The following is a 23,424-nucleotide window of genomic DNA, read 5'->3' as shown; positions in this document are numbered from 1 at the left end:
GTGTTGGATCTTGGATTTGGAGATGGGACCTTTTTGAGGGGGAAAAAACCCCGTAGACTGCTCGTTGCCCTCGGCTTATTGCTCAACGAATTCAAGATCCAAACAGAACATCCTTTCCTCGAAAAAAAAAAAATTTGAATATTCAAAACACAACGTTAATCGACCATGAATACATTTGGCAATTGGCATATAAGATTCTTGAGATCCCCAATGTGCACTCTTTATAGTGCTACTTACACAGACACCACTGATTATAGATTCAACCACAGATGGCTTTGCATTCGTTTGATGCATGTGGGTGTTCCAAAACATCTGACGTCTGCAAAGACACCTGTGGTCGGTGTTTGTAACATATCTATTGGGATTTGTCCCACATCGGTTAAATATTTCATCCAAAAACTAGTATATGAGCTTGGGCAGCCTCTCCACTCTTTGCCAATTGGTTTGGAGTTGGATGCTTTAACATGGTATCAGAGCTAGAGTTTCGGAGGCTTTTCCCCTTTGTTTGTGCCATAGTTGCACTTTATTTCATTGTGATTCGTGTGTTCCGAATCCTTTGTTGACCTCTCCACGTGCGAGTCAGGGGTTGCACGTGCAGGGGAGTATTGGAATTTGTCCCACATCGGTTAAATATCTCCTCCAAAAACTAGTATATGAGCTTGGACAGCCTCTCCACTTTTTGCCAATTGGTTTGGAGTTGGATGTTCCGTTTCCATTTTATACGCCGCCACCTACGACACTACGTGGAACTGAGAGTCATAGGCATAAACAGTTATATACTCCATATCACATCTCTTTACAACTAAAACAGAACATGGAGTTGAGAATAATACTCACTTCACCATACAAGGAATCATATTCTGAGAGCAAATTACTACTACTAAACAGGTCCCTTCGAGGACATCCGATATAATTGGATCGATACTACTACCAAACAGGCATAAACAAAACTGCAAAAGCAACGACCCTATGTATCTCAGTTGCAGCCTCCAGCGTCGTATCTCACAAATCCCATTAGTTCTGGTCCTTCTAGTTTCGGGTTATTCACGAAACTGCATCCAAAACAACAAAGAAATTTCACAAAATTAAAAGAAGAAACCAAAACTTGAAGCTATTGAAATGAAATGCAAAGGGGTGAACAAGACAAATCACCTTTCTTCTGTGAACTTAGAAAACGAGCCTGAGGTTGGAATGGTCCCACACAGATCATTGTTGGACACATCCCTGCAAGGAGAAAGAAGGATCAGATAGCAAATTTAAGAAGGGGATTTTGGGGAAGAGAGAGAGAGAGAGAGAGAGAGAGAGAGAGAGTAATTACAAGATCTTAAGGTTTCCAAGCTTGGTCAGTTCCCTTGGGATTCTTCCTGTCAGCCTGTTACCATTCAGTCGCCTGCATTTTTTCATTACGTGAGACAGCAGCCACATTTATGCAGACCCATGATGATTAGAGCAAAAAAGTTCTTAAAATTTTGAGTTTATTCAAGCTAAGCTTTGCTAGTTAGGCGAGTCGATCAAACGGGTTCTAATGGAATCAATCACAGGTCGATCTTGAGTATCTTGAATTTTTTATTTTCCGTCGTAAGGTTAACAAGCTGCGTCATACACTTATTTGAGCATGTTTGAAAGTTTAAAAAGCTTCAAATTAATCATGAACGAATTTTTAATGAGTGAACAAGAACTCTAACTCAATCAATTTGGATCCTTTATCAACCCTAATCAAAACCTTATAATTGTAGTAATAGAGAAACACACAGTGGCACCAGAGCCAGGATTTGGCAAAAGGGGTGACACAAAAATTTTTTTTTTATCGGCAAAAAGTCAGTATTTTTGGAATAGTTAAATTGCGAAGGAGGTACTTACAGAAATCTGAGGTTGGAGAGGCTTGAGAGTGATGGAGGGATAGACCCAGTAACGTTATTGTGGTAAAGATCCAAGCTAACAAGGTTCTTCAATCCTCCAAGTTCATTAGGGATTGGGCCCACCAATTTGTTCATGTACAGTTCCCTGTACATTATTCACACCAGCAAAAAACCAATTATTATTTTTTCAATCAAAAACCAATCAATTCAGCAGTTATTCCTAAGGCCATTAATTCAGACACCAACCAATTGAACTACTACTACTACTATCTAGTGCCATCAATTCGCACCAAATTTATCATACTTTGAATGGTAGAAAGTCTGAGCAGCCGGACGCAGATTTATTCATAGAGTTCATAGAGTCGATAAAGCAACGAGGACTTCGTGGGTCAGAAGTCTATTGCACCGAAATCTTGGTATACTCATGTACTAGGTGATTTTCAGCCGCAGAATCGGAATCTCAAAACATGATCTTGCGGCTGAAATACACTTGGTACATAGGCACACCAAAATTTAGGCACAGAGGGATCTTGAATGGACTCCGTGTGCATCGGGCTTATTTGCACCATTATATGCATGTACCATTGTTCTTGGAAAAATTACTCCATAGTATCTCTGATCTGACCGGCTGATGGCCTGACGAGGTAGGTGAGATCTATCGCAATTGAGAATTTTTTTGGAAATAAACTTTTAGGCTTCGCCTTTGTTAATTTTGCGCTTAATTTTTGTGAATTATTGATTCGTCTCGTCAAGTCAAATCAAAAAAGTAAAAAATTATGACTTTTGGGAATTTTTCTTGAATATTTCCGAATTTCCGAAAATATTTGGGTTTAAGAAGAAGAATTTTATTTTTCTGATTCCTCTCGTCTAGACAAATCAATAATCCACAAAAGTTATGTGCAAAAATAACAAACGAATGCAAAAAAAAAAAAAAAAACAAGGACAAAACAAGAAAAAGTCTCAAAAAGCTTAGCGGAACAAGACCTTAATTATCCTAGTTCACCCAAATAAAAACAAATTCTCCTTCAAATTATAATGTGTGCTATATATGGTAAATTACTTACAGATACTGAAGACGTTCAAGCTTCCCTAACTCTGGAACGATTTTGCCATAGAGCTTTGCATTTCCAAGGTCACTGCAAAAATGCATATGGTTATCCTTAGGGTTAAAAAGGTAATATGGATGTTGATTTTGCCATAAAACATGCAAGGAAAATTAATATTTTGACCAAACTGCAATATTAGATCAACTTAAAAGGTTAAAACCAGCTCTATTTTTTGCTTTTTTTTTTTTTACTACCCATTAAACTGGAGGTTAAAACTTGTAAACAAATCGAAGATCACTCGTTAGAAGCTTGCTCGAGATCCGTTTATTACATAATAAACAAACTAAGCAAACCAAATTGGTACTTGGCTTGTTCAGCTTGTGATGTATTAAAAAATTCAAGCTGCTCGAGTAGAACTGTTTGAGACAAGTTTGACGGACAAACAAATTAGATTTGAACATATTTTTAAAGCTCCTTAATTTTCAAGCACTTTCTGAACACACACACAGAGAGAGAGAGAGAGAGAGAGAGAGAGAGAGAGAGAGAGAGAGAGAGAGAGAGAGAGAGAGAGAGAGAGAGAGAGAGAGAGACTAACAGGCGAGTGACCCGATTATCAGAATCACAAGTAACGTGGAACCAAGTACATGGATCCACCAAAGTCGGATCCCAACTCTGCAGCACATTATGTGGGTCATTCACAGCCCTCCTCAATGCATACAGAGCATCCCCTGTTTTATTCACAACCACCATTACCAATTGAAATAGCAAAATAAATATTCCGAAGTACCCAAAAAAAGAAAAAGCAAAATAAAAACGTAGCTGCTAAATGTACTCACTGTTTAATTAATACTAGTGTATAAAGTAATCAAATTGAATTGGGAAAAAAATGGAAATTCTTTGGTAATCAGATCTCTTGCAATTCTTTGAAGTATTACCTTCTAGATTTGCAGTTGTGGGTGGTGGTGATAGTAGAATTAGGAGGAGAAGAGAGAGATGAAACAGAATCTGGATGGCCATTTTCTGGGGAAACCTTGAAGCGTTGTGGGTGGAAGTTTGAAAGCCTTGCCCACTTAAAAAGAGTTGAGCTTTGTTCGCAAGAGAGAGAGAGAGAGAGAGAGAGTTGTATATGTCTATCTTAAGGTAGGAGGTGGTAAGGAATCTAAGAGGCTTTGTTGGGAAATTTATGGAGCACCCATTTGTTTTATTTTATTTTTGGCCAAAAGATAGTGGAGCACCCATTGTTATTGTGGTTTGACGTTTCTCCGTAAGCTCGAAATTTCCCCCTCCTTAAATCCAAGGGTACAAGTCACTGGAATCTGGGGTTACCCTCTTGCGGCCGTAGTATCGTTCGTACCGGAGTGCTTGTGGAGCATTGAGCATTGCTCCATAGGCTTTTCACGTAATACGGTGTTGTAGTTTTCAACGTAATATGTGCGACGCTGACAACATTGCGTTATGCGAAGCATCCGTCATGCAATGCTCTATGAGCACTGAGAATATATTATCAAATAACTCAGTGTTGCCACAAATATTATACTCTCTCCGTCCCTAAATAAGTATTTTGCGCGTAAAATTAGGTCTTCAAAAAGATGCATTTGTTCCGTTAAAAAATTAATTTTTTTTTACAAATCAATAGATAACAATGAGTTCTATTAAATTGTGAAAAAAAATTAAATTTTTAATCAAAAATATGCATATTTTGTAAAGCCTAAATTTGCGCACCGAACACTTATTTAGGGACGGAGGGGTACAACTTTTGTTAGTAGGTTTGCATCGTTTGGGAGACGTCCAACTACCGATATGAATATTAATGCTCTTTACCACTTGCGTTCAATCGTAGATTCAACGCTAGACGGAGTGTTGCTATATGTACCGACAAGGGGAGGGATTTCGTACGACGGCCGCCGGCGGGCCATCTCCGGCCACCGGACGGCCAATCCGAGCCGTCCAAAAATTCTAAAAAAAAAAACAGAGGGGCCTTGTTTGGGAATCAATAGCATCCAAGGTGTGTAGGGTGCTTGATCCGAGCACTCTTTTTCGTATATATACACGTATATACATACATACACGAAAAATGGGTGCTCGGATCAAGCATCCTACACATCTTGGATGCCGTTGATTCCCTCATAGGGGCTCCTCGGTTTTTTTTTATAGAATTTTTGGACGGCTTGGATCGGCCGTCCGGTGGTCGGAGACAGCCCGCTGGCAACCGTCGGTACGAAATCCCTCCCCGGTTGGTACCTCTATCATTTCTCAGACGGAATGTCAAACAATTAACTCAATATAGTACTACTAGTTTTTAGGCGGAGGCAGATTCTCTGCAGTTGGACCGCAGAGAATCCATGTAGTTCAATCACAGCAATTCATCTTCGCATCCAACGATCTAAACTTTGAGAAACTTTTCCGGGAATTTTTTTTTAAAATCTTGACCGTTCAAAACACTATTTGACGGCTGCGAACACTCTAATTAACCGCACCTCTACAGAATGTTTGGATTATATACTAGACCAGATCATGGATTCATAAGATAGTACGAGGGTTTTTCAATCGTTAACTTCAAAACTTCAGAATTAGTCGAGATACAGTACATCAGATCATTAAAAGAAGCAAATACAGTACCAGTATCATGCAATAAAACACGAAAAAACACATCTTATAGATTAGAATATATGATATATAAATAGAAACATATGTATAGGGAAATGATAATGCATGCCAAAACCGTTTTTGTTAGTGTCAAAATTCTAATGCATAAAAAGATTGTATCATGTGCAGTGTACAAGACTTTTTATGCGCTGTACCAAAAAAATAGTTTTGACATTACTACTATCCTATGTATAAAGATACATATATATAAAAACAAAAAAAGATACATATAAAAATGTTTCACGTGCACCACACTGTTGGAAGCTTGTGAATGTGGGTGGGAGAATCAATACGATGTTTTGAATAATCGTGTCGGAGCCAAAAACCAAAGGATTATTGAGACATGGGCAGCTCACATTTCCCTACCTTCGCACTATCAATTTCTTGATAAATATGCACAGCAACAAGATCGAGTATAAAGTCTTTTTTGTTTCATATTAGCACATGCCTCGACTGATTTTGGGGCTCTGAAGTCAATAACAGGCTAAACTCTCCAGTGAGCTCAAAATTTGGAATGTCTAGGCTCTAGCCTCCGTAAAATTCAAACATCTGACCTTATAAAGGACAATTACTTATTAGTTTTTTCATGTCCACTAAGCCAAACTACTTGGGTTATGGGTACTTCGAAATTCGCGGTGGTCGGGGGTGTGCGTTCAGTAATTTCTTTCTGTTTTTTTTTTTTTTCCTTGAACATGTTATTTCTTGTTTCCAGTATTCTGTTTTCAAAATTCAAATACGTCAAATCCCCATGGTAGTGTTCTCGTTTGCCTACAAGCTTTTGAAAAGAAGAAAATCATGATGTTCGGTTGTCAAACCAAAACTAGTTAATTTACCACAATTTTTCACTGCACTTTTTAAAAGTTACTTTTGCATTTTCAAATACGTCTTCTGGGTGTTTTCCAATCGGTAAGAACGATTTCAGAAAAGATTACTGCATAATCGATTGAGTTTGAAAATTGTTTACCGGACGATGTGTTTGTAATTTGTGAAGAAACAAGAACATGCAACAAAAAAATAGAGACAAATACTCCTACTAAGCAAGACCTATTTTCAAATTTTATACTACGAAAATGAGCTTTCTTTGAGAATTACGCTTGAACAAGAGAAAGCTTCTGACAGGGTCTTTGTACGGGATTGAGGATGGTGTTGTGCATTGGTTGGGGTTGACCGTGTTTCCTTTTCCTTACATCCAAACTGAGTCGGGAAGACAATATATTTGTTAATCATGATTATGGGTCTAATTTTTAATTTGAAAAAATCAGCCGATTCTGTTTTGGTTTCAGCTTTATAGGATAACTGCACCAAAAATTGAACCGTAACCAAAACCGAACCGTAATATAGTCACGAAAATACCCTTATGTATTTATTATACAATGATCATCAAAGCTAGAATTGAAAATGGATTCACTCTATGAGATGTTAATTGGTCGCCCAAAAGCACAAGGAGTAAAGATTAATACCCTCATTGTTGAGTTGTCAAGACTCTCTCTCTCTCTCTCTCATTGTTGAGTTGTCAAGACTCTCTCTCTCTCTCTCTCTCTCTCTCTCTCTCTGCATGTGCATGTCGTTTTGTCCATCCCACCAAACCAAATACATGATGGGGGTAGGGGTGGGACAGGCAAATATTACCTTTGTATATCTGTAGAACATAACCATGATTTGCTTCTCAAAAGAAGTGACTTGACTAGGCTTTGCACCACCACTTTAATATCTTCTCCTTTAGCCAGTGTAAAAAGTCCCAGCTAGGTGTTTCTTCTTCTAAGAGAAAAAGCCTTCTGCAAGGACCATTGACCTCTCAAGTGCTAAAGTTGGTTCCAGACCCACCACGTAACAAAGAACCAGTCGAAGTCATGTAGAAAAAGAAATTACTATGTGCTGCAGTGACAATTCTTTGTTACTATATTGCAATGATGGTAACAGAGTAAATGAGCCAAGCCGACCTGAGCAGGCAAAACTTGTTTTGAAACTGATTGCATTTCAAAATAAGTTGATTTGATCTCAAATGGGTTTTTACTCAGAATCAAAGCTCGGCTAGATTAGTCCTTTTTTTTTTTTTTTGTGCACAGAATAAGCTTATCCAATCAAATTTAAGAAAATCTCCAACAAATCACATTCTATACTTATTAAAAGAGGTGCTTGTATTGCTACTGCTGGGTCACCTGGGTGGGCTCAAGATCACCTCAAATCATAATTAAGTTGATATAAAGGAGTTAGAATTAAAAAGGGTAATCTAAACAAAAGGACCTTTATATGGTTCAAATAATTATCATGACCTACATGTTCACAAGAAAGGCAGCAAGTTTCCCTCCACCCTTTTCTGTTAAAACTTTTTTTTGATTTGCAGTCCTCTCACCAAAAGCAACATATGGAGATTTACAAATTCACAATTATAGATCCCAGCTACTCCTTTTTATCATTTGACCAAAGATAATGCTTGTGCCAAATAGTTGTGGAAGGACTTGGGTACGGTGAGAGTGTGAGACCATATGCCCTACAGGATCCCCCGGTCAGTTGGTCTGATCGATTTCGGATGACCCCCAAAACCCCTATATATATAATCATCTACATACCGTGTTTTTCTTTCTTAAAAAGACACTGGTGATTCACCTTACGAAAAAGTACTCAACCCGTTCCAAACTCTTTCTTCACCACACACTTGTGTGGAATGCGTAGTGAGGGGGTAGTTGGGATACCCACCTACCAATGCCTCAGAGGCACCGAATAATCATTCCTTCCTTAATTAGCTACTAGAAAACAGTGACATGTTGCAAACGTTTAATGAAGGCTTAGACAACTAGTTGAAAATTATTGTGTGGTGGAGTTGATTACTCCCGTCTGTAGTCGTGGAGACAACCGGTCGGAAATTGGTCGGAGGGTATTCCGATGGTTAAGTCAGCCTCTTTCTTAAGAATTACTCAACAATACGATAAGGAGAAAGCATAGCCTAACTTTCTAGTGTTTTATCTCGCGTATATAAGAGACTGACTTGACTTCCAAACACCTTGTCCCCACGTAACGGCCTCGTGCATGCACATAACATCATCCGTGACCTTCTCCGAAGAATGCATCGCGTATATTTTTATATTTTATGCTCTATTCTTGTTCCAGTAACATGTCAAAAGCTTTATTTTCGTAGTTTTATATTTATATTTTATAGGATCTTTTCCAAACACTATCACCATAACCCCGAAGAATGCATATAAATGAGAATATTACTTATTTCGACTGAGGCAAAATTTAGATGCATCCCGACCCCCACTAGAATCTTTATTTTTTGATCTAAATTGTCTATCTTTTACATATTACAGAGTTCATCATTTCTACCAAGAATAAAGTTAATCGGGTATCACTATACACTTGATCAAATAGAAAAATCCCATTTTTTAAATGAAATTGTGTCTCGATAAAAAAGCTTTCTAAATCCGTTCAAGACATTTTTTTATGAGAATGATATAATTAACAAGAAAAACAAAATCAACGGTCTGGATCGTCGTAGTTGTGTCGCGGTCGAATGACTACAGTATGTTCAAGTATAGCACAAGACTTAGTTTGTTAACAATTACATTGAACATATAGAATTAAAAGGTCATTACCAACTCAATTTTTATGTCAATCTAAACCATTAGGATTTCACGTGTCACTGATACCATCGTTGTCACTAAAATTAGAGATCATCGGATATCGGTGATCGCATGATCGGACAACATTTGATGCATCTCGAGGCGTTAAAGTATGAGATCGCAAGATTCAACCCCCACCAGAGTCTTTATTTTTTGATCTGAACTGTCTATCTTTTACATATTACGGAGTTCATCAATTGAAACAAGAATAAAGTTGATCGGGTATCGCTACACATTTGATTGGACGATAACTATCATCTAAAAAATAAATTGTTTCCCAATCAAGGAGCTTTCTAAACCTGATTAGGTTAATTTTTTACGATAATGATTTAACCAATATGCACAACAAAATCAACGACCTCGATTGTTAAAATAGTTGTTTTATTGACATGCGCTAAATAATCATACCGAAGATTATTAGCAAATGTATAACATATAATATAATTAGAAATTATTCCATCAGTGGGTTTTTTTTTTTTTTTTTGGATCTATTCCAACACTTTTCCTAGGCCGCTGGCAAATGAGGGCCTATTCCAGCGATTTTTATGGGCGCTGGTAAATGGGGGGGCCTATTCTAACGCTTTTGCTTAGGTGCTGGGAAATGATTGACCTATTCCAGCGCTTTTGCTTTGGGCGCTGGGAAATCCCCATTCTAGCAGCGGTTAAAAAAAGCGCTGCTATAGACCTCTTATCGTAGCACTTTTTGCAAGCGCCCGTAAAAAAAGCGCTGGTGTTGTTCAAATTTCTTGTAGTGTCGCATGATGTTTGTCAGTTGCCACATCTGTCCTCGTCATGTGTCGGAGCAATGCCATCTCGGCATCCATGTGGTGACGACCGGGCGAGGTGACCTAGACAGACTGGGCCATGTCCAAACAACACTCGGCTGAGTAACCACATGCCCGCCATGCTACTGGTTTGGCTCAAACTTGACATCAAATTCCACAGGCGCGCTGAAATAAAAGCTACGTTCCACAAACTTGAGAGCCAAATACAGTAGCAGGCCAAAATCAGGTTGAATTGAGATAGATATAATTCTCTTTATGCCGCACAAAGATTATAGAGAGAGAGAAAACAGATACAACCTGCTGCAACTTATGACTTCTTTTTTCTTAGATATTTTTATTTTTTTTTGGGTTTGAAGATTCAAGTGTCTAGGCCAGCTTACGTACACCTCGACTAATGCTACATACATACAATGCTGTAGAAGCCCAAACGATAACCAATCTTTACCATAAATTTACCTGCAAGAAACACGACACGATACTATACTTTCTGCCATGTTCTTTCTTTATACTGGAAGCCAGTTGGAGTGCTTTTTGCGAGTATAACCCATGTTTGTGATATGGATAAGGACTTCAAAGCATCATATCAATTACTACAGTCAAAAAGCAAATTAGCAATTCTGTGGTGGTGATGAAGAGAGAAGAAATTTGACCTGTGTTGTCTGGTCATATCAATACACTAGTGTGTCGAATAATAGTATCACAAAGCCAGGAAAGCAAACAACGTTTGGAGGTGGCATAAGGCACCAAAGGCTTAATACCCAACTTGACTCAAAAATCACTCAAAACATTGTTTGACACAATTTATTCTCCCTCAGCATGCTTTATAGCAAAATGTCAAAGGCCTTCCAGTTGGAGAATCAATTAGAATACCAGAAGAGAGAGAATTGTTGAAAACTGACTTGTGACAAAAGAGAAAAACACCTTTTAGGGTTGGCTAACGTCGATCTCGACTGCAACAGAAGAGCGAAACGTGGGCAGAATTTTAGAATTTCTTTATCCTTCGATTTACTTTGTAGCTTTTGCCTCATGGGCACTCAAAAAATTCGAATCTCATCCGGAAGATTAACGACTGAGGATTGAATGGAATACAATTAGCTAATGCAAATCCAAGAATTGATTCCATGCCGAGAACATACAATATCTGATATGATCATGCATGTTGACAACGGAGGTGTTTACTAAGACAGGGAGCAGAAACTATCCTAGACGACCACCCAACGGCTCTATATATAGAATACCATAAACATGGTGTACGGCAGACACCGAAGGGTGAAGGGGCTTCACTTACTGAGAACTAGATAGGAAGAGAGGTCTTACATGAAGACAAAAGCCTTGTTTGGTAGCCAGGGATGACTTGCCTATAGCCTCCCAAGGGGGTCTCGATACCACCCATTCTTGTTTCTATCGTGCTTAACGGTAGGAGTTGAAACGGGGAGATGCAGTATGTTCTAGAACCCTCTGTTTAGTTATCAGGCAGTCACTCCCTGGCTAACTTGACAGGCTCTTGTCTCTCATGCTGGACCCCACTCTTCTGTGCAGCGTTCCAATTCTTGTCAGGTTGGAAGAATCTGATAATCTCCTAAAAACCAAAAGACGGAAGGTAGGCAAATCACTTTCCTAACATTTTTTCAAGAGGAACTAGGAAGAATCTGATAATTCGATCATAAGAATTATCAGATTCTTTGGGCTTTCATACTTGTCTAGCTATTTATATCTCATATAAGAAGCTAGATCCTAACAAACACCAGCAAATAGAGTTCAATGGTTAAACGCTAAGAAGCACGGATGTGGATGTGATCACGGAAAATGAACACAACACAACACAACACAACATGGATAAGGAAACACGTCATTCTTTAAAAAATTAGGACATCGACACATTATGGACACGTGGAATAATAAATATATTTTTGTAGAATACATGCATCTTATGAATTCATAGGAAAGATGAAAGACGTTTTTTTCCCTAGCAAATTAAGTTAAAAACCACAAATAAACTCGAAGGGTCATAAAGCTTTTTATGAAGACAATCTGTTTCTCTCCCTTCTCCCTTCTCTCTAAACTCTTTCTCCCTAGACCAAATTTTTAGGGCTGCTGCCTTGGGGGGGAGGCGCCGCCCTTCGCTCCTCCCCCCGGGCTTCCTCCATTGTTCCTCCCCCTCCCTAGCTTCTCTCTGATCTTCTCCCTTTCTCCGTTCTCTTGGATCCGCGATTCCTATCTCACTCGCCTCCCTCTAGTTCTCCTTTCAACCGCTGGATTTCATGTTGGTGTTTTCCGGTTGTGCTTAACGGCGAGGTCTCGATCGTGGGGCTGGGGGGCGGTGAGGATCGGTTCCCCGCTGATCCATTATTGTGTGGGTTCGGTTATGCCTAACGGCGAGGGCATCTCATGTCTGGCGCGATGGCGAGGCCGTGAACCTGAGCTTATGCTCTACTTTATTGGGGAGGCTCCGAAGCGGTGACATTGCAGCGGTCAGCGCTGTGGGTTTTCGCTTTTGGAGTCTGGTGGTGCGGGTGCTGGTCCAGTTTGGTGCGGTGGTGGGTTGCCGGTGGTGGTGGTTTGTTTTTGCCTAAGGTAGGCTGTCGGCGGTGGTTTGAGGGCGGCGGAGTGGGTGCTGATCAGTGTAGTTCGTTAGGGTCGGTAGCGGTGTTGGGCTGGGCTCGGCCATTTTTGGGCTGAGCTTGGCCCGTTTTGTGCTCTGTTGTTGTAGATCTGGGTTTGAGACCCTTATTCCGTGTTGGTGGCGGCTGGTTCTGGTGGGGCTGCTTGTAGTGGGGAGGTCAGGTCGTTCTTCGGGACAGTGATGGGGGCTTGTTCCCCGGTTCCGGTGACGGTGGTGGCAGCGGTCCTTCTCATTCCAAGTGGCTGCAGTGGGTGGTGGAATAGGGTTGTTATTTTAGGTATTTATGGGTTGGTTTTCGGCTTGGCCTATGTTATTTATGGGCTATGCCTTTTAGTTTTGGGCAAGGATTTCAGCATCTTCGGCTATGTTATTTTTGGCTTATGGTTTTCTTGTGGGTTTTAATGTTATATTTATACCTGTTTAGACCCTTTAGATGTTCTGAGCTAAACTCATTGGGGTTCTTTTTGTTAGCTTCTTGCTAACAAAAACTTGTTTTGTAATCCTTTTTTTTATCAATAAAATTTTTGTTTCGCCGTTCCAAAAAAGAGTTAAAAACCACAAATAGTCTTAACATTATGAAGACACAAATCAATGATTAATTTTTAAGTGTCCATGAATTAAACATCCATGGAATTTCTTACAATGTGCCAAGTGTTTAAAATTGCCTTCTAGAATGTGCCCTTAATGTGTTCCCGTTGTCCAAGAGTGAGTGTCCACAACGTGTCCCATGTAATTTTTTTTTTTAAAAAGTTGGATACCTATTTAGGCTTGCCAGGCACAAGTCCGGAGAGTGTCGTCTCGTGTAGAACGGACACATGTCGTGCACGGATACGTGAGGCAAGTAGACATGTCTGTGCTTCTCAGATTTAGGCATTTAATATTGGGAAATAATCAAACAAAACCGAGTCTTTAAGTCCCAATCAATTGGGATCAGCTACATGAATCTTTTTTCTCTATTGAGTTGGTCAAGGGTCACTTGTTCACTCAAACTCATTAGACTCATATCTTTGCGCAAAACAACGTCTAAGAATTTTATGGCCTCCTACTGAAAGATTGGGTACAATCCTACGCTTGGACATTGATTGCACAAAGTAGGCTGAGTAGCAACTTGATAGAAAGATACCTTCGGGTTGTAACAAGAATGGACAGCAATATTCGTCTAAACATTTTGTTACAGTGTCCACATGATTTTCAACATTGAATCAGTTAAACACAGTCATTTCATCTGTCACGCAAGGAATGCACAATGAACACCAGGTTCTCGGCTAACAGACATAAAAGCGGGCCTATTACTCCATCCAACCGACATAGCAACAGCTTGTTGGCCGATTTAAATACATGCCCCCATCAAACAAAGCAAGAGTATGTTGACATGTGGAAACCATCTCATGCATTAGAGTAATGGTATGAAGTACGAACTCCATTATTCTAAAATAGAGCGTTATTGTTACAGTATAGTAATGGTAGTTCCCAGCAATTTTCCAGTACATCTTTACATATAAATAACAGATGGTTCAGTTCTGCTAAAGCAGAAAATGAACACATTGTGACTAAAACACACATGAATAAGGCATGTTTAGAACTCATCGAGTCATGCGGGCAATGCAAAGCTTGGCTCTGTCCAGTGTAGAGGATCCATTACTATACAAGGATCAGACTTCTCAAAATCAGCAACCTGCATAGAAAACGAAGACCCATTTCAGTTCAAAGCCACATGATGAAGGAATGGAAAACAATTTTTGTCTGTACATGCTCTGTAGTACCTTCTCTTTGCAACTTGGGCAATAGTGATACTTATGCCACAGGCAGTCCTTTGAAGGACAAAGAAAGCAAACTCCAAGCATCATAGGCATCATGCAACCAACAACAGCTGCCAGACTTGGTTTTGATCTAAATCGCATATAAAGAGAAACAGGGGACTAGGTGAAACTTGATTAATGCAAATCCAAGTACAATGAACTTTGTATGAGGCAAGGAGATTACAAGGTTAAAATTACATAACATTATTTAGTAGATTCATTCGTTAATCATTTGTAAGTTACCAAACTTCTAGATTCTTCCAAGCAAGACATGACATTTTGCTTTTCTAGTTATATCAACAAAATTTCACTTGGCTAACATTTTGGACCATGTATGAAACAGGTTCAACTCTTCTCCACTACAGGTACATGCAGATATAAACATGCTAGCTATGGAAAGGGAGAAGAACGGAAATTTTAAACCAATATACAAGATGCCATCATGCCAGCATATAAGCAGAAAGACTGCAACCCAAACAACAACCAACAGAAATCAAATTGTTTTATCCAGCTTCCAACCCCCCACCACCCATCCACCCACACTCCCGGAAAAAGAACAGTCAACTAGACTATATGATCAAAGAGATTGCTTATGACAAAAATAATTCACTCTATGGAACAAGGATCAACTTTGGCAACTTCTTTGGTGGATTTACGCGCTCAATAAGCATTAGTTGTTGTGGTTCACGTTAAAACGCTGTCAATACCAAATCAAGTGCCCATTGTGTTTTTCTTTTATTTGCTATCTGCAACCAGAATGTTTACCATATTAATCAGCATAACCCCCCGTAAGTTAACGCGAGTCATGGAAAATGAGCCTTCCAAGTATATTACCATCGGGAATGTGTTTCTTAAAATGTTCTGTCACCTATATATTTTCAGAAACTCATAGTCTCATACCAATCGCAATTTCCAAAACTCATAATGCAAAGATGAAGAATAACGCGCCACTAGCGCAAGAAGTGTCCAAACCAGTACCATGAATATCCAGTAGCACTACATTTGTGTTCTCTTATTGTACCTTTGGAACCCATTCATATCAAAAGGGAAACAATTCCCCTTAATCATATTAATCACAGCTCTTTACATCGTAGAACTTCCTTTTCTCCCTCTAATGAATTCGTATAGCATTTTGAAAAGAATTCACTTACTTCTTTAGTGCAACAGCTCAATAAATTGCCTTAACAAGCCTCATCGTTCTTAAGCAAGAAAAGCAGTTTCAATTTTATCATCTTATGCAGTCAACATAGCTCTGTGACCAGCCAAATGCTGCACCACGTAGTATCTCTTTTCTCCAGTGAAGGAGTGAGACTGTGGGAACCCCCAACCAAATATGGGCTGGCCGCTAGGTCACATAATCCTCTGATAGGACTTTTGCTCCTGCTCTCAATCTTCACTCTCGTAAATTTTAGCAGCTTGGGATATTTTCGAAAGGCACTTTCACGGTCTCTCATTTCCACTTTAGCTCACGCACGTGCATTATGTGACATAGGCTAGCCTAAGGATCACATATATTTCCCACTTAACAGAACCTTCCACCCAGAACCTAAGGGGAATATTGTGCATCCACTATCACCATCCATCACAAAAGCCCTTTTCCCCTCTGAATCTAGAATGTCGTAACTTTGAAGCTCCTCCATGGAAAAGTGCTACGCTACCGGATAAGGTTCAGATGGAACTGAATCAGCAATTCAACGTCTACACAATGGTATGCCGATGAAAAAAAATAAAACCACCTAGAAATATATGACTCGCAAAAAGAAACTTTTTCTCTTTCCAATCCATAACAACGACAACTACAACAATAGGAGACTACATCTAGGTAGAAGTCTCCAACAAAAATCAAGTCCAACAACCAAACTAAATCAATATTGGAGTAGTGTGCGATTGATACGAAATCAACATAATAGCAAAAAAAATAAAATTTTGTTTTCATAGAAGAAAGGCCAATCAAAGCACTTGAAGGCAATAATCACATCTTCAACAATACACCAAAAAATCTTCTCACATTTCAATTAGACTTCAGACCTTAGTCACATAATCCTTTGGTAGGGTCCTTTGCTTCTGCTCTCAATCCTCACTCTACTATTGCGCTTCTGATTCTTGCTCTAGCAAATTTAGTACTATCTCAGGTCCAAAATGTTTATCCGGTCCGCAAAACAAGGACTTAAAAATAATACGACTATTTCAAGAACAAATTTAATTTTTTTTAAAAATTCAAAGAACTCATTGGTCTCCGGTAAAATTGTTGAAAAAAGTTTGGATTTTTCTTTAAATGTTCGTGTTATTTTTAAGTTATCATTTTGCAAACTGGACAAAAATTTTGGACGCTCGCATTCCCGCACAAGCACACACATGCTTGTGACATCTCGAAATCACAAAACCCTATAATTTCTAGAAGAGAAATTCAAATTCCAACTGGAATCACAGGATCAATTACCTCATGCTTTCAATCCTCGCTCTCACAAATTTTTAGGGCTTTGAGATATTTTTAAAAGATGCTTTCACGCTCACGTGCACACGAAACCATAAAACCCTATAATTTCTACAAGATAAATTTAACATCCAACTGGAATCACGGAATTACCTGACGGTGGTCAAACCAGAACTACCGCAGTGAACGCAGTCAAAAGGAGCAGGGGTATCCTTATACATGGTCTGTTGAATCGGGATTCCCTTGGGATCGCCAACGACGGCGTTCGGAGGGATCATTCCGGCTTGATAGGGGTTGTTTCCGACGTAGTAATGGTGGTGATGCTGCGGGGGCATCGCGGCCTGGTAGGTCGCGTTGTAGGGGATCCCGATCGCCGGCTCGTCGTTGGTCTTCGCCATTCCGATATAGCTTCGTCGATCGCCGATGTTGACAATTTGTTCAAGTTTTGATTTTGGTGGAGAGAGAGAGAGAGAGGGATTGTGGATTTTGATAACTATTTTTCAATTACGCGTCTGGGGGTTTATGGAAAAAGAAACGTATGTAGCGGTCTTTAGACGAGAACGATGAATAATGACTATTGACTTGATTATTATTATTATTTTTTTTTTAACGAATGGTCCCAATGTATTTGAAAAATGTCAATTTGATCACCAGTATGCAAATTGCGTCTATTGCATCCCTAACGTTTGCAATGTGTATTTAAATGGTACCTGAAATTAACTCTGTCCCTTCTCGAAGTCAAACGGTTGGGTATTTTCAAAACTTCATCTTTAAACAAACATCACCCCCACACAACTCATCTTCAACCTCAAAAATCTCTCACCCCCTAACTATTTGTCACTCCTGAGAAAAAAGCTACAATTACACTTGCTAAAACCAACAATTTGACAGCAAAACACGAACCCTCATTGAATTCCCAATTCCCCCCGTAAACAATCCAAGCCCAGCTAGCTACAGAATTGAATTCAACAAGACCCATCCTATTTGATATTAATTTCAGCTCTAAGTACCAATTAAGAATTAACCTAGCTAGGGATATGGCTAGTCCAACAGTAGCTTGCTGTTTTTTTTTTTTTTGGGGGGGGTGTAATAATGGATTATTAGCCACAGGAATTGGGGCTAGTCGGTACAAGAGGTTTTAAGGTGGAAAGGGGGTTGGTTTCTTCTCACAAGATGGAGGATACAACATTATCATCAAAGCAACCTTGAGAGTTCCTCTGGGCTTCATTTTTAAACAAACCCAAATAGTTTTGGGCCATCGATCTAATCAGAGATAGAAAAGGAGCAGGCAAAGGTGAAGTCACCGAAGCCCTCGTCATTGTCCTCCTCTGCTTGGGAATCCTCAAACCTTCAACAAATCCTCTTCCGCCTACTAGAGTTCGTTATTCTGCCACACTGAACTTCTTGAGCCAACTATCCACCGTGATGGCCATGTGGCACGTCAAGAGGTGGTGATGGTGTGCGATGACACTCCGTGATGCGATGAGGGAGTTTGTGGGGACTGTAGGGTTGAGGAGAGTTTGTTCGGGGGATATAAGTGGGAGTGGTTGTATTTGCCTGTGTAAGAAGAGAGAGAACGCACTAATGGCGAGAAGAGGCTACAGTGGGTTGGGGTTTGATAGGGCTAGGGTTTTGAGGTTGAAGATGAAGTTATGTGAGGTGATGTCTGTTTAAAGATGAAGTTTCGAAAATGCCCATTTGTTTGACCATGAGAATGGACGGAATTAGTTCTAGGGACTATTTAAATACACATTGTAAACGTTAGGGATGCAATAAACGTGATTTGTATGTTGGGGACTAAATTGATATTTTATAAATACATTGGAGACCATTTGTAAAAAAAGCCATATTGACTTCGTGCGGATAAAAAAAAAAAAAAAATGCTAACTTCGTAAAGGATCCGGGATCCCGTAGTGCGGCCGATTTGGCTGTCTATTTCGGTGATAGATGGTTCGAATTTCAATTCACCCAATAAAGAGCTCGGATTAAATCTAAGCCATCCGTGTTGATAAGAAGAGTCAGATTGGCCGCATTATGACCCTGTAATTCAGCTGTGAATTACGAGATTTCCAAATCCAACTTCTTTTTACAGTTGGAATTTTCTTAAGAATAAAAGCACAGATTAAATTTGAGTTCTCAGTATCGAAATAGACAATCAGATTGGCCACACTTTGATCTTGTAATTCGGCCGTGCATTGCAAGATTTCCAAATCCGACTTTTTGTACAGTTGGAATTTTCGAGGGAGTTTGTTGCTTGGTCAATGTCATGGGATATTTTGGCTTAAATTGATTTTTTACCCTATTCTTTATTTAGTAATTTATTTTATTAGCATCCTATTACTATTCTAATTATCAAGAAGAATTAAAAAATATAAAATTATGAATGACAAATCGTAAATACCACAGAAAAAAAATATTAATACTTTTTAGATTATGTTTAACTTGTTCTTGGAATTTTTTTACAGGACAGTTCCGGAGACACCTATAAACATCTCATAGTTTCAATAAAATTTTGATGATCTGAATTGCTCAATGTGATTGGAACGTGATTTTAGAATACCCGCGAGAAATCAGAAAAAAAAAATTACCGGGAAGGACTTGGTCTGAGCAGTTTTTAGTTCAGATTTGATGAACGATTCAATTAAAAACTGCTCAAAACAAGCACTTCCTGATCATATTTTTTGCCATCACGTATGCCATTTTTGAAAAGAAAATAAGAATGGTGTTGAGCCTCAATACGTTTCTTGTTAGACCATCCGCACAAAGACAGAGTACTCGTCGCTATCTTGGCTGTGATATTGACAAGAATTTCCAATTTACAAAGCTTCATTTGCAGAACCAAACCCACCCAAATCAACACGTACTAGTAAGAAAAATAAATTTAAAACGTTAGGTACCCCTAAAAAAAAATAATTTAAAACACCAACATGAAACCGAACAGGGTAAGGGAAATGGTGTGGATGGCAAATCAACTGTAGTTCTTGATATACAACGGACCTACAACTAAACTAAAATGCTAACCAAACACAACCAACAATGTGCGTGTTATTTTCTCTTAATGATCGGAATTATCTTGCGAATGTGATTTTATTCCTGAATGAGTATGTGATTATGTGTTTGATGATGAGCATTTAATTCTACTTGTAACAAATACTGAATATTTGGTCCCTTCCGGTTGAATATTCCAATCTTCCACTTCTATGAGATTAACGGGCCCTAGACAAATAATTGGGAAAATGACTGACAATGACGTGTTTTGATAATTAATACTCGTCAAGGACATTTTCAGCATTAAAAAATATTCTCAATATATCCTTGATGGGTATTAATTATCAAAACACGTCATAACCGTCATTTTCCCCAAATTGGAAGATTGATCTGAGAGAATAGACCACTTATTGAGCCCCACATTGGAGAATTGGACCATGAAGCCCATTTAAGGACCCAATATCAGAACCCAGTCCAACACATAACTTTCAACTCAGAATATAGCTGCAGGGAGTTTGGCCAAGTGGGACATGAGCAAGCAAATAAACGTTTGTCTTCTATAAAGTCGTATGTTTGAATTTCATGAAGGTTAAATATTTCAAATCTTGAAACCACTAGAAAGTTTGACAAGTTGTTAATTTTAGAGCCCCGAAATTCGTCATGGTGTACGTAAGCTGACCCGGACATCCAGTCATTAAAAAAAAAGTTTCAAATTAGAAGGGCTACTAGCTAGGGAATATAATCCACTTTTTCTTTTGCTTTTTTGTTTTTTATTTTAATATTGGAACCTAGGGAATACTTATATAGTTGCAGGAAGGTTTCGTTTAGCTTCCCATTCTCACAAGTGGAAAATGTGTCCCCAACGGCACAAGGAAGGAATGGGTATGCCCCCAAGGCCACTAGGATATGTTCCCTTCATGCGCACAACTACAAAACCAATTCTTGTGCATTGTGTAGGGAATGAATTGGGAAACTCCCCGATATCGTAGTACTCTTTCCGTCCCAATTTAAGTGTCATCTATCAGGAATTGAGCTTTTTAAGTATTCTTTCCGTCCCAATTTAGTCATTCGTTTTATTCTAACTGGATAAAAAAGTTAGTTATATCTTCATATCGGTAATGAATTTTATATTTAATACGGATTTTATTTGATAGATCTCAAATTAGTTCTATAATACAATGTTTTCAAAATCACATAAAATATTATAAAATTACAAGATATAATAAATTGAAAAGTAACACGAACTTTCAAAAAAGACAGTTAAATTAAAAAGTAACATGAACTATTCATGTTCTAAAATGAGTTCAACTTTAGAATTTTGTGCACATATATTTGTGGGAAAATGATGGCCCAGGACGTGTTTTGATAATTAATACCCGCCAAGGACAAGCTAAGAACATTTGTTAATACTGAAAATATCTTTGACGGGTAATAAAACCAAAATTCATACGATTCTGTAAAATAAGACCAATCTCAATTATTTTTGAAAAATAAAGAATTCAAATTTTAGAGGGAAAGAGTGAAATATTTGAGGTTTAAAGTGAATTCTTGAAAATAGAGGTAGAAAATAGGGTATAGCATTCGGGCCGTCCATTTCTGCAATGGACGGCTCACATTTCATCTCAAACGAATAGATCTCAGTCGCCCATTCATTTATTGTCGATATAAAATTTGAATTGTCCAAACTCAAAAATGAAAGGGCCAAATAGGGACAACAATCATGTTGTCACAGGTCCAATTTCAAGAAATAGAGTAGGGTAAGCAATAGCAAACTCCTTCATAATCACTTTTTGAATAAATTACATTATTTTTAGACTCTCAAGTAGAGTGTTGAGTTGGAGATTCTCGTATATAAAGAGAGGGGTCCATACAATTGATCATGGTTTAATTTTTAGGGTCAGACCGTAAGAAAATAATTTTTTGTAAATTGTAGTTCTAGCTGGATGGTCTGGTTTGTCTTTGACAGAATCGGATAGAAAACTAATTGAAGTACATGTAAGCTAACCTGAACACCGCGACCGTCGGGAAACAAAAGAGGGGAGGGAGGGAGTGAAGGGGCATCACGAGAGAAGTGTGCGGGTTGTCCAAAAGAGAGCGAATATTATCAGTAGTTTTCCTGATGTGGGAATCTAATCTGAGCAGTGAGCCCCCTTCACAGTCACAGTCCCTCTCTGACTACGCCACGGCCCCCTCCCTCTCTCCCTCTCTCTCTCTCTCTCTCTCTCTCTCTCTCTTCTTTTTCAGTTTCTGTGTTTCAGTTCTCTCTCTCTCTCACACACACCCATTTCTCCTCTTCCCCAGTCACATGTTTTCCTAGTGGATATATTTTCTGAAGCATGAATGATTTGGTAACTACTCCGATATTGTGATCCTGAAAACATGTAATGGTGAACAGTAGCCTTAGTTCTTTCGTAAATATAAGCCAAAAATAATACATTCTAATTAAATGTTATCTCAAGACGTTGTCGTTCAAGTGAGAACATGACAGAATGTAATAGTTACTTTGCCAAATTAAAGCTCGTGACTTCGACTCGTACCGTTAATAAAAATTTGTCCGATTTTTAACTTTAAGGGCGGGCTCGAACAATGTTAAGCAGATAACAGTCAAGATCAATAATGACGGGATGAGTTAAAAGTCTTGCACCAACGTGGTGCCGGCCAGTAAGGGAGAGGAAGAATGTGAGATTATGGAATTAAAAGACTTCTTAGACTTTAATCATAATGCGATAATGTACGCCTACTTTTAGTGTAAAGACCAATCTTTACTAATAAGTGGGTGAATGTCAAGAAAAGAGAAAAAGGGAGAAAAAAAGGTTAATTAGGTTCAATGTTTCTAATATGGCCAACTTTGATATATATATATATATATAGCAATCAGGGTTATTCTGGTCAGATTATACGCACCTTGACTAATTCCCTCTGCGGTTCGGTCAAAGACAGAGACTAGGAAATTCTCAAGAACTGTATCTCTTGCGGCCTGACCTGAAGAATCAAACTCAAGACAATTGTGTGGGAAGCATAACCACCCGGACTAACCCTTGCGACTGCCACCTGGTTACTAGCTTGCAACAGAAGGCCCCTACAATTAGGGAGAAACCATGAACGTCTTTAGACAAGTGGGCAAAACTCTTTTATATATTCTATAAAAATTCAAACCAGATTTCAGCATTGACAATCCTACTTGTGGCGAATTGTAAAAACATCAATCTTAATAGTATACAAATTAACCACATTTCATTTGATATTTTTGTCCAAACAATAATTATGAATAAATACTCCCTCTGTCTCAATTTTTAGTCATCTTTAAAGTCTGTCACTTTTTAATTAATTATATCTTATAATCTATAAGGTTGGAGAATTATTTGGAGGGGAGTTCATGTTCTAGAAAACATCAAAAAAGATGTTTCCATATTCTCGGAAATTATTTTCTCTCAAACCAAGATAACATTTATATATGTATATATATATATATATATTTACGGAAACCAAGATAACATATGAGTAATCTGTTTTTATTTTCAATAATAACTTATGATTTGAATTTGTATTTTTGTTATGCAGCAATAATTTCACAATTGTATTGTTGGCGTATGCTGCGTCCAAACTTATAACTCACATAATCCT

The 23,424-nt window shown here is 38.6% G+C and overlaps 3 protein-coding genes across 3 annotated transcripts in view; 1 reads left to right on the top strand and 2 right to left on the bottom strand.

Moving 5' to 3' along the window:
* The window catches only part of LOC131311229 (uncharacterized), an 84,276-nt gene that overhangs the window by 10,717 nt on the left and 50,135 nt on the right, over positions 1-23,424 (top strand). The window lies entirely within an intron of this gene.
* Positions 760-4,297, bottom strand: LOC131311230 (leucine-rich repeat protein 1-like). The gene is made up of 7 exons (XM_058338584.1): positions 3,841-4,297; positions 3,501-3,633; positions 2,924-2,995; positions 1,861-2,004; positions 1,319-1,390; positions 1,153-1,224; positions 760-1,052 (listed from the first exon to the last, which is right to left on the bottom strand). The coding sequence occupies exons 1-7, from the start codon at positions 3,920-3,922 to the stop codon at positions 977-979; spliced, it is 651 nt and encodes a 216-aa protein (XP_058194567.1). The 5' UTR covers positions 3,923-4,297; the 3' UTR covers positions 760-976.
* Positions 13,982-17,379, bottom strand: LOC131311232 (GSH-induced LITAF domain protein). The gene is made up of 3 exons (XM_058338587.1): positions 16,966-17,379; positions 14,343-14,469; positions 13,982-14,254 (listed from the first exon to the last, which is right to left on the bottom strand). Exons 1-3 carry the CDS (start codon positions 17,208-17,210, stop codon positions 14,171-14,173), a joined length of 456 nt encoding a protein of 151 aa, XP_058194570.1. The 5' UTR covers positions 17,211-17,379; the 3' UTR covers positions 13,982-14,170.

Source organism: Rhododendron vialii, chromosome 12a (assembly GCF_030253575.1).
Source record: "Rhododendron vialii isolate Sample 1 chromosome 12a, ASM3025357v1".
Taxonomy (NCBI): domain Eukaryota; kingdom Viridiplantae; phylum Streptophyta; class Magnoliopsida; order Ericales; family Ericaceae; genus Rhododendron; species Rhododendron vialii.
This window is presented reverse-complemented; position numbering and strand designations above follow the sequence as displayed.

Coding starts and splice junctions, on each gene's coding strand:
- LOC131311230 (XM_058338584.1), bottom strand. CDS start 3,922: ATGGCCATCCAGATTCTGTTTCATCTCTCTCTTCTCCTCCTAATTCTA. Junction 3,634..3,840: donor CACAACTGCAAATCTAGAAG/GTAATACTTCAA, acceptor TGAATAAAACAG/GGGATGCTCTGTATGCATTG. Junction 1,225..1,318: donor CTTGGAAACCTTAAGATCTT/GTAATTACTCTC, acceptor TTCTCCTTGCAG/GGATGTGTCCAACAATGATC.
- LOC131311232 (XM_058338587.1), bottom strand. CDS start 17,210: ATGGCGAAGACCAACGACGAGCCGGCGATCGGGATCCCCTACAACGCG. Junction 14,470..16,965: donor TCTGGTTTGACCACCGTCAG/GTAATTCCGTGA, acceptor TATGCGATTTAG/ATCAAAACCAAGTCTGGCAG. Junction 14,255..14,342: donor GCCCAAGTTGCAAAGAGAAG/GTACTACAGAGC, acceptor TTTTCTATGCAG/GTTGCTGATTTTGAGAAGTC.